The sequence below is a fragment of the Peromyscus eremicus genome, chromosome 7 (assembly GCF_949786415.1).
Source record: "Peromyscus eremicus chromosome 7, PerEre_H2_v1, whole genome shotgun sequence".
NCBI classification, from domain to species: Eukaryota; Metazoa; Chordata; class Mammalia; order Rodentia; family Cricetidae; genus Peromyscus; species Peromyscus eremicus.
In genome coordinates this window covers 27,605,725-27,621,363 of record NC_081422.1, presented here as the reverse complement: position 1 = coordinate 27,621,363, position 15,639 = coordinate 27,605,725, and the positions used below count along the sequence as shown (strand labels likewise).

The 15,639-nt window shown below is 45.0% G+C and overlaps 1 protein-coding gene across 1 annotated transcript in view; it reads left to right on the top strand.

Annotated features, from left to right (window-relative positions):
* The first annotated feature begins 5,887 nt into the window (after positions 1 to 5,887).
* The window catches only part of Barx2 (BARX homeobox 2), a 68,191-nt gene continuing 58,439 nt past the window's right edge, over positions 5,888 to 15,639 (top strand). The window contains exon 1 of the mRNA XM_059266737.1: positions 5,888 to 6,074. Within this exon, the coding sequence (XP_059122720.1) occupies positions 5,888 to 6,074 (187 nt within the window). The remainder of the gene's footprint in view (positions 6,075 to 15,639) is intronic.

Genomic DNA, 15,639 nt, shown 5'->3' with positions numbered 1-15,639 from the left:
AACGTAAGAATCATAAGTGATCCAGGCTCCTGTAAAGTGCTGGGTAAACTGGTTAGGAAACTGTAAAGTCCTGGGTAAACCTGCAGATGCGCCTAGTCTGTTGTGGTAGGACCAGATGCTTTTAGGGGTCCCAGGTAGCCAAGGCTGTTTCTTTACTTTAGTCCTGCCCTCAAATATATATATATGAGACAGAGACAGGGTTTCATGTATTGCAGGCTAACCTTAAACTTGCTTTGTAACCAAGGATGAGCTTGAACCCCTGATTCTCCTGTCTCTGTCTCCTCAGTGCAGGCATCACAGGCACATGCTGTCATATCTGGTTTAATGTGGTACTGAGACTCGAACCCAGGCAAGCATTTTACAAGCTGTGCTAAATTCTGTTTCTGCCCTCCCACTCTTAATATCTTGGTTGATTCTGGGCTGAGAACGTTGAGAAAATCCAACACTAGGCATATGAAGCAGGAAAGGCAGGCCCTCACGCCTTTCAAGGAACAGTTTTGTGTGGTGAAAATCATTTATTTTATTGAAACAGTGAAGGTGTTATGGAGACTAGCAATTCTTGAGTCAGTGTTGGGTACGTGGAGCCCCACGGATCTTCCTTGGAACTTATGCCTGCTCTCCATATACACAGGTGGCTGGAGACCAGAGGTCAGAGAATAGCTCAGTGTTGAGCTAGGAGAGGAACCCAGATTGGCCTGACTCAAAGGTTTATTTTTCTTACCCCAGACGCAGTTCCACTGTGTTTCTTGAACTGCTGCTGCTCTCTTGTTGCAACTTTCTCCTTAGCGAAGGGATAACGGGGAGGTGGGGGGTCAGCATTGTCAGTGATGCTCCAGGTTTCCCATGTGTTTCGCACAATATTATGATAAACTTCACAATGACAAATTTTAGTTCCCTGGCTACACCAGTTGGAATAACTGAGGCACATAGGCCATTTGCTGAAACATGTCTAAATGATATCAGCATAGTACAGCTAACAAGGAGAAGCACAGCCAGGTAGCCCTATAATCTCAGCATTTGGGAGATGGACATGGGAGGATCTGGAGTTTAAGGCCAGCCTTTGCTGCAAAGTAAGTACAAGGGAAGCCTGGATACATAAAATAGTATCTCAAAAAAAAACAAACAAAGCATTCAAGCATGTATGCATGCTCATGCGCGCGCGCGCGCGCGCGCGTGTGTGTGTGTGTGTGTGTGTGTGTGTGTGTGTGTGTGTGTGTGTATGTATGTGTGTGTGTGTGTGTGTGTGTGTGTGTGTATGTCTGTATTTGTGAGAATCTATGAATCTTCATCTGTATACTAAGCTTCTCAAATTTGGAACTACTGATATCATTTCCTGAACCTTTTCATCTTTGTATTAATGCTCAAGGCTTTCTAGACATAGCTATTGTCTTACTTTTTTCCTGGTTTGAATTTGGCTTTTGGGCAAGGCTTGATGGCTCTAGTTCATCCTTTCTAAGCTCATTGGTCAAGTGGATTGCATTTGTGGCCTCTCTTAAAAAGGTGCCTTACAGTGTACCAGAGCAGTTTTGTAAATTAATATCATCATTAAAAATAAGCTGGCCTCCTCGTACACCTCCTTTAACTTGTTATTTGAGGCTGCCGGGCCGGGTTGCACAGACAGCCAGAGGTTTTGGCATGGACCTGGGGCCCAGGGGAATATTAACTTACAAGACTTTCCCTATTTTGCTTTTACATGTCTGAGACTATTTCAAAACTTAGTGGCTGTAATACAAGTTATTAAATACACGTGACCAGACTATGAGAAATGCTTTCTGCTCCCTCGGTTCCCTTTGAAGAAATGATGGCTGGGGAATGAACTGGTGTATTTGTCATAATTATACCTGATTGTATTATAATCAAGATTGTAAAGGGGTGGTTAACTAAGAGTTAAGGTGATAACACCCAAGCTAGGTCCTACATGTAATTTAAGTGTCACATTTGGAATTAGAAGGATTATTTCATTAAATTTTGAGAGTTCTTGATGAGTAGAGATATTGGGTGTACGATCTAAAGGGAAATGGAATCTTTGGTTTTTAGATCATCCGGTCCAACTTTCACCCTTGGACCCTTCTCTCGTGCTGGCTGGGCTGTCTCAGGAATCAGGGGCCAAAGTGGGGAGGGGTGTGTGTGATCCTCTGAAACCAGGGTGTGAATTTTTCTCACCTTGTATGCTCACCACTCAGTGTAAACAGTCTGTCCCTCTCTGTGTGTGTTCCTCTGTGGCTGCAAAGGCAGACACTGCCTGGGTATGGTGATGGGGACTCCAAAGAGTGTCTGCCAGTCTCCAGCAGCTGGAAAAGGTTTGAGCCCCTCTGGCAGATGTTTGTTGTTCCAGCCACTTCATTAACTTTGGAAACAAAACCCCTGACTATTCTGAACAAAGTTCCACTTTGTGATTGACAGCTGGGGTGTGCTTCCTCCCATGGAAATGCTTTACAGTCTAAGAGTGGCAGAGAGGGACTGGAAAGAAGGAGCTTGAAAGAAGAAAGAAAGAAAGAAAGAAAGAAAGAAAGAAAGAAAGAAAGAAAGAAAGAAAGAAATTGGGCTGCATGCCATTTGATCAAAGCTCAAAATTAAGAAGGAAAGGGGAGAGATTCATTTAACGAGAAAGACAAATTTAGTACAACTAATTAAGATTTGATGTCCCATCAAACACATTATATAATTTTGTTTCCAGAGCTTTCATACAATCATTTTATTCAGGACACTTTTACTGAGAAGGGACCATGTGTCAGGGAGTAAAGTATGTGGACATTGATGGTAGGAGATGAATAATGTTGAACAAGCATTGGCCACCAGGAATTCATTGTTCAGAGGGTAGAATGGACATGGAAAGGACAACACAGTGAAGGAAATGGGGGGTTGAGGCAGGAACAGCAAGGGACAGGCCTGGGGACGAGAAAGGGCTTCTTGGAAGGAGGTTATGTTTGAGATGGGTCTCTTGTTCTCTGCTAGAGAAGGGTGGAGGGGAGAGGTGGCAGGGCATTCCAATCAAAGGCAAGGCTCGTAAAAGGCCAACCTCGTGGAGTAGAAACTAGGATTAGCGTTTGCAAAAGAAAAGCCAAGGTCAGTTTGGGAAATGAATACCAGAGCTCCAAAGACTCCAGATTCCAAGATCCAGAACCACTCACTTCTCCCTCCAGCAGGGATTTGCTCCTACAGACCCCTCTGAGATTTCTGGCCTTCCTAGTAAAAAGTGGGGAAAAAAGAGAAAAATCGAAGACATTGATGGGGGATGCTCTACTTCTTTGGCTACCAAAATTCACTAGATTTCAAACCAAATCTACAGCAGGGTCTAAGTGAATTTTGTGCCCGCAGCTCTGTGGAAGCAGAGAGTAAGAGGACTGAAAGATGGCTGCCTAGGGGAGACTTGTCAGGGGGGCGGAGGCCAGTCCAAGGGTTGATTCCTGCCATCTGGGATAAGGGTTCGAAACTCTGTGTCTTCTAATGAGCTTCCGCTGGTACGGGGTACACAAATGCCACCCCCGACCGACCCGAGTTTGGGAAGAGAGAAAGTGGAGAAAAAAAAAAAGAGAAAGGAAGAAAAAATAAAAAAGAAACAGGGACGCGCTATGAGGGAGAACAGCAAGGAAAGAGGAGAGGGGAACTAAAAAGAGAGGCCCCAAATGCGACCACAAATTAGGGGAAAGGAGAAATGAGAAGGGGAAAGAAGAGTTAGCGGGAGAAGTGAAAAGTGCCGAGCAAAAGGTTGAAGGAAAGGAGCGCAGTACATTGACTGGGTTCCGGCAGAGTGACCCAGAGCGCCCGCCTTCCGTGCGCCCACGGGGGAACCTGCCGGCTTAAGCACCGCCGCACTCTCATGCTCCGGCCCCGCGGCCACTCCGGTGCGGGGCTCCGAACCCCGTAAGCCCGCCTCTCTGTTGCCTCGGTTAGACGCAGATCCCGCCAAGCATTCAGCTTCTCTGAGGCCGCCTACAGTGTGGCACTGTCCTGGGGACGAAGAGAGCTTCCCAGGATTGCCCTGGTAGCGAGCGTTGCGCCCCGGTCTCTGGCCTCGTCTCCTCGCGCAGCTGGTCGCGGCGAAGGGTGGCAGCGCTCAGGCTGATCAGGGACAGATCCTAGGTCCTCGATCCCTCACAGCAGATAGGCCACAGGTCCAGGGATGAAAGCAAGGAACGCGCTGCCACTGGGGTACCTAGCTGCAGTCCTGGCGGGCTGCCTCTGTCTGGAGAAGAAATAGTAGCAATTCCAAATGGCGAGGAGGGAATCGGGCAGACGCAGACTCGTGGGAAATAAAGATCGTCAGTACCGGCTGCCGGCCATAGCAAACGCTCGGTTGTGATTTGGTCTATTAATGACTATTTTCCCTAAGTGCTTCATCATTAGTTGAACAAGTTTGTCCCTTCGCGAGTTTAACCACCGGCCGGGGTGCGCGTCCCGACTTGCTTCCACAGCTAGCCATGCTCGGAGCGCGCAGCCCCTGAGAACACCCAGAAGACTCGTGGTCACCCTCAGGGTGCGAGCATCGAGGAAGCATCACCCGTTGTCCGTGTCCAAAATTCTGTGTCCCACTGGCTCGCGTACACCGCTTCAGGGACACAGCTTGGGGCCGGGGGTGCACCGGGAGGTCGCTTTCCACTGCAGGGCGCGTCGCTGACAGCAGGAGCTGTCCCGGGCGCGTAGGTGCCGGCCTGGTCTCTTCCACCCAAGGACTGTGGTTGAAAACAAAAGTTCGTCCAGACATTGATTAGGACAGACTCTGAGATTAGGACGCTAAGAAAAAAAAAAAAGAGGCAAACCATCCCCAAACACCTGAAGTCCGTCATGCCTGGGAATGAAAACCGGGATTGGGCACAAGGAAAAGCCAGAATTTGGGCTGACTGTAGAAGGGCCTCGGACACGCCGCGATCCCGCTGTTTCAGCCCTTTCCAGCAAAGAAAACCGTTTTTATGAACAGAATTTAAACACACACAAATACACATTATTCCCTCGGTTTATTATTGGGGTAACGGACTGCGCTAAGGTCATTTGTCGTTTGGGATCCAGAGGCAATCAAGTTTACAACCTCGGCGCAAACGCCCCACGCCGGGAGCGCACCGGTGCAGCGCGGGCTTGGGAGCTGCGGGCTGAGAAGGGGACGCCGTGGTCCTGGGAAACCGCCCAGGCGGGGACAAGTTAGGTACAGTGGTCATCGGGAAGCGAGTGCTCTGGGGCCGGGAGCCTCGGGAGCCTGGACGAGGACTCCACTGCTATGTGGCAAGAGACGCGTTCATAGCTACCCGCAGGGGATTGGGAGCCGTGCCCCCTCTGGCAGGACTGGCTCTAAGCGGGGACAGAGGAAGATGCAGCTCGGAAAAGCGGCGGCGGGACGCCTGAGCCGTAGGAGGAGACGGCGCGCGCCGGCCGTCCTGCGCGTGCACACACACCCGCGCGCGCGCGCGCGCAACCCGGTACACACACCTGGAGCCTGGGGGAGGGGGGAGAGGAGAGCCGAAGCGAGTGTCTTAAAATAGAGAGCCAGCGTGCGGAGCGCTCGACTCGGACCAGCGGGAGGCGGCGAGCACGAGCAGCCCGACCCTGGGTGCGCAGGTCAGCGCCCGGACAGCACGGACACGCAGGGGCGGGGTAGCAGCCGACGCCCCTCGGCTCGCGCTCCGCACCTGGCCCTGCAGGAAGTGCGCGCTGATTGACAGCTGCGGTGTCCCAAAAAGGCTGTAGTCAAAGATGCTGCTCGGCGGGTGGGTGTAGACACTGCAGGCAGGCGCGCCCGTGCCCTCTCTGGTCCGCGCGCCTCCCCGGGCCCCGCCGCCCCTCTGGCTGCGGAAGAGCGGGGCTCAGGCCCCAGCCCGCGCGCACCAGCCCCCGCGGTCCCGCACGACCCGGCGCTCGCAGCACTCAGGTCGTCAGGCTTTAGTCCGGGCTCACCATGCACTGCCACGCGGAACTGAGGCTGAGCTCACCCGGCCAGCTCAAAGCAGCCAGGCGGCGCTACAAGACTTTCATGATCGATGAGATCCTCTCCAAGGAGACCTGCGACTACTTTGAGAAACTTTCCCTCTACTCTGTGTGCCCGTCGTTGGTGGTGCGACCCAAACCCCTGCACTCTTGTACCGGTAAGACAATCGTTGGGAGATAGTGGGCTGTGGTACTTTCGCCCTTGTGCGGTCGCCCCTGCTTTTCAAACCGAGAGCGAGAGGGGCCAAGGGATTCTTTTCCTGCGTCCTTGTAAGTAGAACAGACTCGCGAGCGGCGGACCTTCAAAAGCGAAGCGTTTGCAACCCGGCCCGGGCAGGTACTGCTCCCTTAATGGGAGATAGGTTAGGACCAAAAGGCCCTTGGAGTGGGACACCTCCGTAGCGCCCGGTCCTGCTTCTTGGAGGAAACTCCCTCCTTTCTGGCGCTATGGAGTTCCAATGAGAAACTTCAAAACACTTGACCAGATTCAGTGCCTAGGTGGTTTCACACAGTGCGTTTGTGGGTTTCAACTTGAGTTTGGTGGTCTTCCCCTTCTTGCCCAACTTCTTATGTCTTCTTTGTAATTTTACAAGTAAATCGGTTTCCTGGGCTTCAGAACAAACTCCTGAATTCACCGAACTTGACTTAAATTGATCTCTCTCTGGGGAAGTAGTTTTGGACTATGCTGCGTTTCCACACAAGCAGAGGATCAACCCCTTGTTTCTTTTAAGTGACTAAACCCAACATTAGTAACAGTAAAACTATCTCTCAGACCTGGTGTCCCCTCTTCACAAAAGCTAGACCAATAGGAAAGAGACAGAATTTAGCAATAATATTGAAAACTTTGAGTGCAGGGAGAGAAGCCCCGGCTTTCAACGTTCTTGGCGGGGTGGGGATTCAGGCTCCAAAAACCGTGGGAGCAGCTAGAAAAACAAAACAAAACAAAACAAAAAACGTTGAGGCAATTTTTTTTCAAAGAAATTCTTCACCATGCTTTCCATTAAAAGCAAACATTTATTGCTTCCAAACGAGAGGGGTCTTCGGCATTATGCTTGTTGTATGACTGCCGTGAAGTAAGTTCATGAAATCATATTTTGAAAAATTGAAGTGTGTGCTAACAGGGGTTCTCAAAGACTTCTTATGGGAACTGTTGGGATGAAAAGCTGCTAAATATATATAACGCTTGGAATCTTATTTCTCCCTTGCTTCGATTGACAGTCCCCGCTAAACCTGTCACTAAGTCTATAATAAATACAGCAAGGACCTTCCAAAAGCAAGATATTCCTACATTTGTTTGGCTATAAAATTAAGATTACACATTTTGTCAGCAAGATAGAATTGGATCTGTTATCCTACAACAAACCTTGTAATACTGAATTTTACAAACAAGGAAATAAATAAGATACACAAAAGAGATTTTAGAAACAGCACAAAAGCTATCCATCATGTTGACATTTTTACTTTTGTGTGTCGGCTATATGTGGTGCCTCACATGATGAGTAGTCTGTGAATAGGCTGGGCTGGGAGAAGTAGGCTGAATCTTCTTTTGAGAACATCTATTTGCTACAATAATGCAAATTGTGGCAAACCCCTGTGCACCCTGTTCAGTCACTGCCCAGGAGAGAGACTCCTGGGAGGAAAATACAGTTCCTGAGGACCTAGGGGTGGTTTAGTACCTGCTGACTTTCAGGGGCTCTGCCATAATTCTAAGGCAGCTTTTCATGGCTTGTAGGAGTCACAGAATTGGGTCATGAAAGAAAAAAAAAAAACCTGCTGGAAAAAGAGAGGGAGAAAAAGGCCCAGAAAATCGTCATGCCGTTAGTCTAGGCTGAGTAAGTTCCATGATTTATTGAACCTTGTGTGGGAAATAAAACAGAGAAAATGTAATGATTCAAAGGCAGTTTTGTGAGTACTAAAAGTGAGTTGACAGATGTCCTCGTCGCAGGCTAGTCCTGTGCTCCTGGAAGTTCCTTGATTGTCTACAGCAGAAGGGGTTCTTGGCTGTGCTTTTCTTGCCTATTTTCCCATTCTTCCTCTGGATTGTTCCTTTCAAAAATGCGTCTTGATTTTGCTGTAGTTGAGACTTAAAATATAGAAAGTAGGATTTGCTAGTGGAATTAAACTCATAAAAACTGGCTACAGCAGTTCATACTTTCGGATCTTAAACCTTCCATGGGTTTACGATTTCACTGGAAGCCTTACATGTAAGATCATGGGAAGTCCATTAGTGACTTCTCTGGGGCTTCATGTTTTCAGAGCCCTTTTGTACTTTTTAACTATCAAATGCAGGCTCAAAAAATCTTAGCTAGGATAAGTATGATCTTTAAAAAATCAATTAAAAATAGAAACCATAAGTTGCTGGTATCTATAACAAAACAGCAACATACTTTTCTGTATACAGACAGATTTGTAGCATGTGTGGCAGGAGCAGTGTACAGGAAATTCAGAGGAAGTGGAAATTTATAGTGGAATTAAAGTTGCCGAATTTTCTCATCTTTTTGTTTGCCCGTGTCCACCAGCTTACATAACTGCAGCAGAAGAGAACTTTGTCAGGCAAAAGACTGAAAACTAAGACTAGAAATTCTTCACAACTGACTTACCAGCATGTACAATAATCACACAGTACAGGGGCGGAACAAAAGCCACATTTAAAAGTCTTCTATCTAATTAAGCAGTCCATGTTGCTAGATTTAGTAATCCAAGTGGCAATGCATGATATCAAATCTCCTCAGGCAGATGAGTATGTATTTATGTAAACAGAGGAATGGAAATCTTTTTCACTAGGCAGATAATCACCTGGAAGTAATTTATTACTAAACATTTTCCCCTTGATGGAATACTAATCATCAAAAAGTATTGTTTAACAGGCCCCTTACTGAAAACACAATAATTTTACTCTTTGAGAGTGGTCTCTAAATCTTGTTTCCCAGTAGTTCCCCCTAAATTACCTTAATAGATGCTGAGGAGAATTCTTCTCTTTAAGCCAAACTAAAGAAAGTTTATCATTAAATTACAAAAGAAAAAAAGTCTAAAGAAAGACTCCATTTAAACAAAGTTTGCTGTTCTCACCGTCAGAATACTTTTGACTTAATTGTGTGTGTGACCTGTACGTATTATCTTTAAAACTGATAGCAGTAATCCTCATACAGTCAAATATATTGCCAATGGGAAGTCAGTGATCATCTCTCAAATATTAGGGTGGAGGCAGTGATCCAAAGTTTACCCAAACGAGGTACACTTTCTGATTTGTCTGTTTTGGATTGTCATTAACTCTTTTTGATGGAAAGTCATTTGAATAAAACTGGCCCCTCACAGTGGATAGATTGTAAAGCCATTGGCACTGGAATTTTTGAAAACCTTGCCTCTGTGTTTAAATCTTTAGAGATGGTCAGAGTTTCTAAATTTGAGGGACGTTCAGGGAAAACAGGTAACTAGTTCCACAAACACAAACATGTAACAGCTCACCCTAAGGGTTTTCCTGTGAGGTTATGGAGAAACACACCTACAGTATTAATTACTTGTAATTTAATGTTGCTATTTAGAAGGAGCTTACATTTCCGCTTGCTCATCTTGGGGAGGAGAACACAGATATTTGGACACAACAACCTGTGACTTTCAGTTACCCTAGTGCAATCTTTAGTCTACTTCCTTTCCCCTTCTTGGGTAGGATGGTTCTGCTGAATCTATTCGTGACCTTCAGAGTCAATCCTTTAGGCCGGGCCATGGCTTTGGAGCTGGCATGGGTCAAGAGGTCAATCTCCCTAAGCAGAAGATAGACTTATCTTTTTTTTTTTTTCCAGAGTGCCAGCATCACACTGGTGTTTCAACATATCCAATCCACTTTTTACACCATTGCCCTTGTCAGGATTCTCAGAAATCAGAAAGATTTCTGTATCTTGGTTACACACCCTGGATAAACTCGTGCGGTCGCACCCAGGGGACAGTCAACCAATTAAAAGGGGCGTTTGGGACAGGGTGATTATCTTAGGAGGTGGCATTGAGAACATTTTATCCTCTGGTGGGTGCATGAGAAACAAGTTCTTTGGGGTGGTGTCCTTGGGCACATTTATCACAAAGACTGGGTTGTCACACCGGTGAAAAGTTAACTGAGGCCCAGACGTGCAGGACTCTGTGGCCGTGTTAGAGAACCAGCAACTGCTTCATGAAGCTCCTTCCACTGATTCCCCAAACCTCAGCTCCTTTAGTTGGAGACCAAATCCTGTAGCATATTGGGAACTTGAGAATTGGGCCCTGGAATGTTAATGGAGACGCGTAAAGCAGGGTCTGGGAAAATGATCGTTATCAATGCTGCCACAGGCAAGCAGGCTTTAGTAACAATTACTCACAGTGGTTTCTCCCATTGCCATTTGAAGGGGGAACACACCAAGGGACATACAGTGACGGAGACTAGCTCAGGGTCAGGATAGATTCAGAGAGGAGCTGTTAATTTACCCCCTCTTAAATTTTATAATTTCTCTTTAAAGAAATTCAATTGAGACACTGAGGGGTTCCTTAGGAACTGGCTTTAAGAGCTTATGAACTGTTTACTAGCAGAGTCTGGGCTGCCGCTGATCTTTGTAATGGCAGGTGGGAAAAAAGAATGGAAATTTTGTGCAGAGTTAAAATGCCTCTTCCATTGCTCCAATCCTTTATATCATTGAATTCAATAATTTAATTAAATGAATATTTATATTTGCGTGGAATACACACACAGACACAGACATACTCACTTATAAGGCCAGTTACATATAGGCATGCAGGCTATTTATTCTCTGAGATGGAAGACTGAATTTATAATGCAAATAGACAGTGCAACGTTAATTTTAGCACACTGTAGGTTTTCCAGCAGTCTACATGAGAAGCAGTTAGGATTGAAGTGGTTGTTTAAATTGTAAAGCGAGACTAGAAAGGAAAAAAAATAAGGTAATAGAGACAAAGAGAAAGAGTGGATTTCTGTGAAATCTTGAGGCTGCTCAGGTTCCATCTTCTACCACAGGATATTTTAGAGCATTTTGTTGTACAGACCCAAATAAAGGTGACTTCTGAAATCACTGTCCACAGACAATAAACAGGTAATACTGATTCATGCTAGGCACCTTAAGTGGAGTTCCCTGGAGCCTGGAACTGCCCATCATTTACCATTCATGGGGGGTGGATAAGCGGCAGATGAAATGTCATATCCAAAGCATTTTGAGGGTTTATTTCTCTTTCGGAGGATGGCTTGGAGCTTCTGAGCTTGGGAGGGCTGCAGGAGGAGCAAATGACAAGTGAGCAGCTCCGATGGCCCACGCTTGTCACCTTGTGTGGGAGCGGGGGAGCCAGCTCTCCCATTTCTGCCATTTGTCCTGTCCCGGAGTAAATTTTGTGGCTCATGGTTGAGCTAGTTTACCAGCACTTAACTGGGATACAATTGAAGGGCTACAAGGATTTGGGTGATAGGAGATTTGCGCATCTTCTCTTAGGAAGTATTTGCTTGGCATTTCTGTTGGGTAGAAGAACTGTTTCCCGTGTGTCTCTTGAGATGGGGTCACATCTGGATGAGCCAGCATCCTCCTTCCTACCCAGGAACTTGCAAAAGCCACTGGTGCTCATAGACTGCTCACAAAGCATTCTGCTGCAAGGACGCATGTCTACCACAAGCAGCAGGACAGGGAAAAAAGAGGACTGAGGGCTGAGGGAGTTCCCAGAGGGCCTACACATCAGTGCCCGCTGTGTTAGCTGCCAGAGAGCTGCGAATGTGTCTCTCCACAGCAAGTGTGGCTGATATAGAATCAGCATTAGGACTCATTAATAATGAGATTCTGATCTGAACCTTACACAAACTTCATTGCATTAATAAAATAAATACTCTCCAGGAGAGTGTTCAATTTTTTTTTTTCAAAACAGAATGTCTTTGTAAACTCTCAGAATTTAATTTATTTTTATTGCAATTTAATAATAGTTAGAAAAAAGAGTCTTGTTAAAATAAGTGCTCTAAATAAAAACACAGTTAATTTTCCATTCCAGTGTCTAATGACTCATCCTTGCTAGAGCATTTTATATGGCAGTTTAAGTTCTGGAAAGTGGAAACTTGGCACTCCTGTGAGGAAGAAAGCCTTGCACCTAGATAGTTTCAGAGGGCAGTCTAATTATATTTGGGCTACAGTTGAGTCTTGAGTCAGCTCTGGAGAGGAGAGAGAACCTCTGAGCATAGTTACTGAGGAGTTTCTGGTGTCTGCGTGCCAGTTGAAATTGATTGCAGGGGATAGTAATCATGAACTTTAGATGATATGAAAGCACATCCGAGGAGGCCCTGCCAGTCACCAGCGGGTGCTGATGTCAGGACTACGCGATAGGGAGAGCATGCAGCTGTGTGTGTTTCCCGACTCTGCCAGGTAAGGTTGCAAAGACAAGCACAGCCGTTCACAAAGGAAAGGTCAGAAGCAAGTGAAGTGAGTCCAGAGGCAATTGATCATAGGGCATTAAATATGTCATGAGTCCAGGCAGAGCACACCTTTTATTTATTTATTTTTAAACATTAGATTTCACTATGTATTCTATATTAGATTTTAATTCACTGTCCAAACCCACATCAAATCTGAAATGCTACTGTCTCAGCCCCCCCTGAGTGAGGGAAGACAGATAAGTGCCACTCTGCCTGCTCAATATACTCTGTTTGTTTGAGACAGGGTCTCGCTGCGTAGCCCTGGCTAGCCTAGAACTCCATTTGTAGACCTGGCTGACCTTAAACTCACAGAGATCTGCCTGCTTCTGCTCTCAGAGTGCTGGGATTAAAGGTGTGCACCACCATGCACAGAGTCAATACACTTTTGATTATTGCTTTTATAACACATGACTTAGTTTTTCAATAAATGCATGATTGCCCTTTCTCTTTCCATATGCAAGATCATTGTGGCCCTGTGGGGGACATGGAACGGCCTTGGGAATTGTGGAGTTTATGAAGGCCTGGCTGTATTTCCACTCCAGGAAATACTTGGGCTTGGCAAGTTCCTGTCAACCTCTACCACCCTGTTTTTCAGAATTCCCTTTACTCTGTGGCAAAACAATTGCTGAGATTCAAGATAATGATCCTGTCACAAACAAGGTGCCAGTCACATGTGTATTGACTGAGGTCTAGTTTACATAACACCTTGTGTGGCTGGCTGCACTTTTCCTGAATGGACACTAGAAACAGACAGTCCGGGCTTCTTATCTTGGGGAGCTATCTTGATTGAGCAAGAGGAGTTGCAAGGAGTCTGCTTTCGGAGCCTTGCAGTAATCATCCAGAGGAGACTACAAACTTGGGAGAAATGGCAGAAGCATTTTATGTTTCAAACCTCCTTATTCACATGCATAACCATAACAGCATGAATATGTCAGTTTTCTCCTCCCACTGTGTGGATCCAAGTGATCAAATTCAATGTTGTCCGAGTTGGTGGCAAGCTCTTTTGCTTACTAGGCCATCTAGCTGGTCCAGTGATTTTTTTTTTTAAATCTACGGACACATTATAGCACTGGAATAAATGCTTTGTAATCAGTTCTAAAACATCCCTGAGAAGGGGCACTATTATCTCCATTTGCTAGTGAGGACCCTGAGAAGTTAAGTCACATTGATGGTCTAGATGGCCAGTAAAATGCAGGGATGCTCAGCCTCACTGTGGTCAGGAAAATGTAATGAGATGCTGTCTTATAGCCACCGTGTAGGCAAAACAGAGGATCTGGCAGTCTCAGTTGAGGATGGAGATTAAAGAAGTGGACCTTCTCAAACCCCAGACGCTGATGATTAGGGTGTTATTTAGTCTGATTACTTTGGGGGGCATTATCAGATTTTTTTTTTTTTTTTTTGGTGGTGGTATCAAACCTGGAGCTTTGTGCGGGCTGAGTCGGGATGCCAGTCTTGGTTAGATTACTGCAAAACAACAACAACAACAACAGTTGGCAGTTCCTGGTAATGCCACGGATATATGTACCCTGCAGTACAGTGCCTTGAGAGGTTGTGCCTTGAGGAGTCATGGTAGATGTGCACTAGGACATGGATACGAATATTCATTTCTGTGTTTTTTAGATTAAGAAAATTAAAAACAAACAAACAACCTAACTGGCCTTTCAGGGAATAAAATAACATGTGCTGTAATCATGCAATAAACTTTATGTAGTAATTAAAATAAATGAACTAAATGTGCTTGTGTCAACATGGATCATTTTTAGAAATAAAAATGCTGGGGATGAACAAGCTGTAGATTGGTGTGTATAGTCCAGTACTGTTTATAGAGTGACTGAAAACATTCAGGGTAGCACAGGATATTAGCCGGCGGGAGGGTGGCAGTGGAGAGAGCTACCCACAGATTTTTATTTTTCTAGGTAATTGTTTACCATTTAAAAGGGCCTTCTGTGACTCAGTCTAAGCATTACAAATCTGTCACTTGGTTGTGGGTACACAGATGTCCATGATATTTGCACTTCAGTGTATAGTTGAAACTTTTCATAATGTAAACATTGAAAAGTGATAGGATATGGGACCACACATATCCATGAAACTCTTAATCTTGTGGAACCTTTGATGGCTTTCTCAATAGCTTTCCGTCCTGAGACAAAAGCTCTTAAATACAGAGCTTGTCGACAGTTTCACAGTGGGGACGCAAAGGTCGCTTTATAATTAGATACATGAACAGCTCATACTAAACAGCCACTGCGGCTTCTGAAGCTGGATTTGGGGTCTTGCCCACCTTCCCAGCCTGGTTGAAAATGTTATTTCTCTCCAGGGTAACTGTTATACCCCATCAATGCTTTGGCATGCAAGTAAAGAAACTCTAAAATTCTGAAGAAATTTTTAGAACTCTTAGCTCTTAAATGTTGTTGCCTGCTAATATGTATTGATAATTATGTAAGTCTGAGTTATTGGGATTTCTTATTGTTAACAATGCTTAAAGTCATAACAAACTGCCTCTGCCTTACATCCTACTTTTATAAATATTTGCTGATATGGTAATATGCTACCCTTGGCTTTTGGCCAGTAGCTCATCGGTATTGGTATTTTAATTTACAAAAATTGTCTACGATAGTTGCGATTAAATATCGAAAAATGTAATCTTAAATTGCAGTTTCTTTGGCAATGGAGATAAGACTATTGGTATGTCATCTTAAGTTTTCTTTATGTTTTGTAACCATGATTTAATTTAAAACCGTTCAGTGTGTGGTGTTAGGGATTGTTGGAAGGGATGAATGTTACCATGGTGATCTCCAGAGAGATGTCTGTTACCAGTAATAAATGGTCATCTTGTTGTTTGGAGGTGCTAATCTCAACTACATTATTCTGTAATGGCAACTCTAGTGGCAGATGCTTTATTTAGCTCTCTTAGCAGTCCAGACATTTTAATTATCATTGCATGGCAGGTCTAATTTAGAAACACTGCTTTTAGATATTTTGGCAAAAATAGAGCCCTTTGTGAGCTTTGCCCTCCTTTATGTGAAGTCGTTGGTACAGTTGAATTTGCCAGAGCATCCCCCATTCCCCTAACTATGCCTTTATGTCCAAATAAATGTATGAGCAGAGATACAGTTAATATCCCACAAGATGGCAAGAAGGGTAAGAACAGTTCAATAAGATGTTGGTAGGGGCATTGCTCTTACATAAATATAGTATGTATAAAATTAATGAATTTTTAATGAATACAGTTGTTCTATTTTATTATTGTTACTCACCTACTGTAGTTAATAAATTAAGCTTTATGACAGATATATATG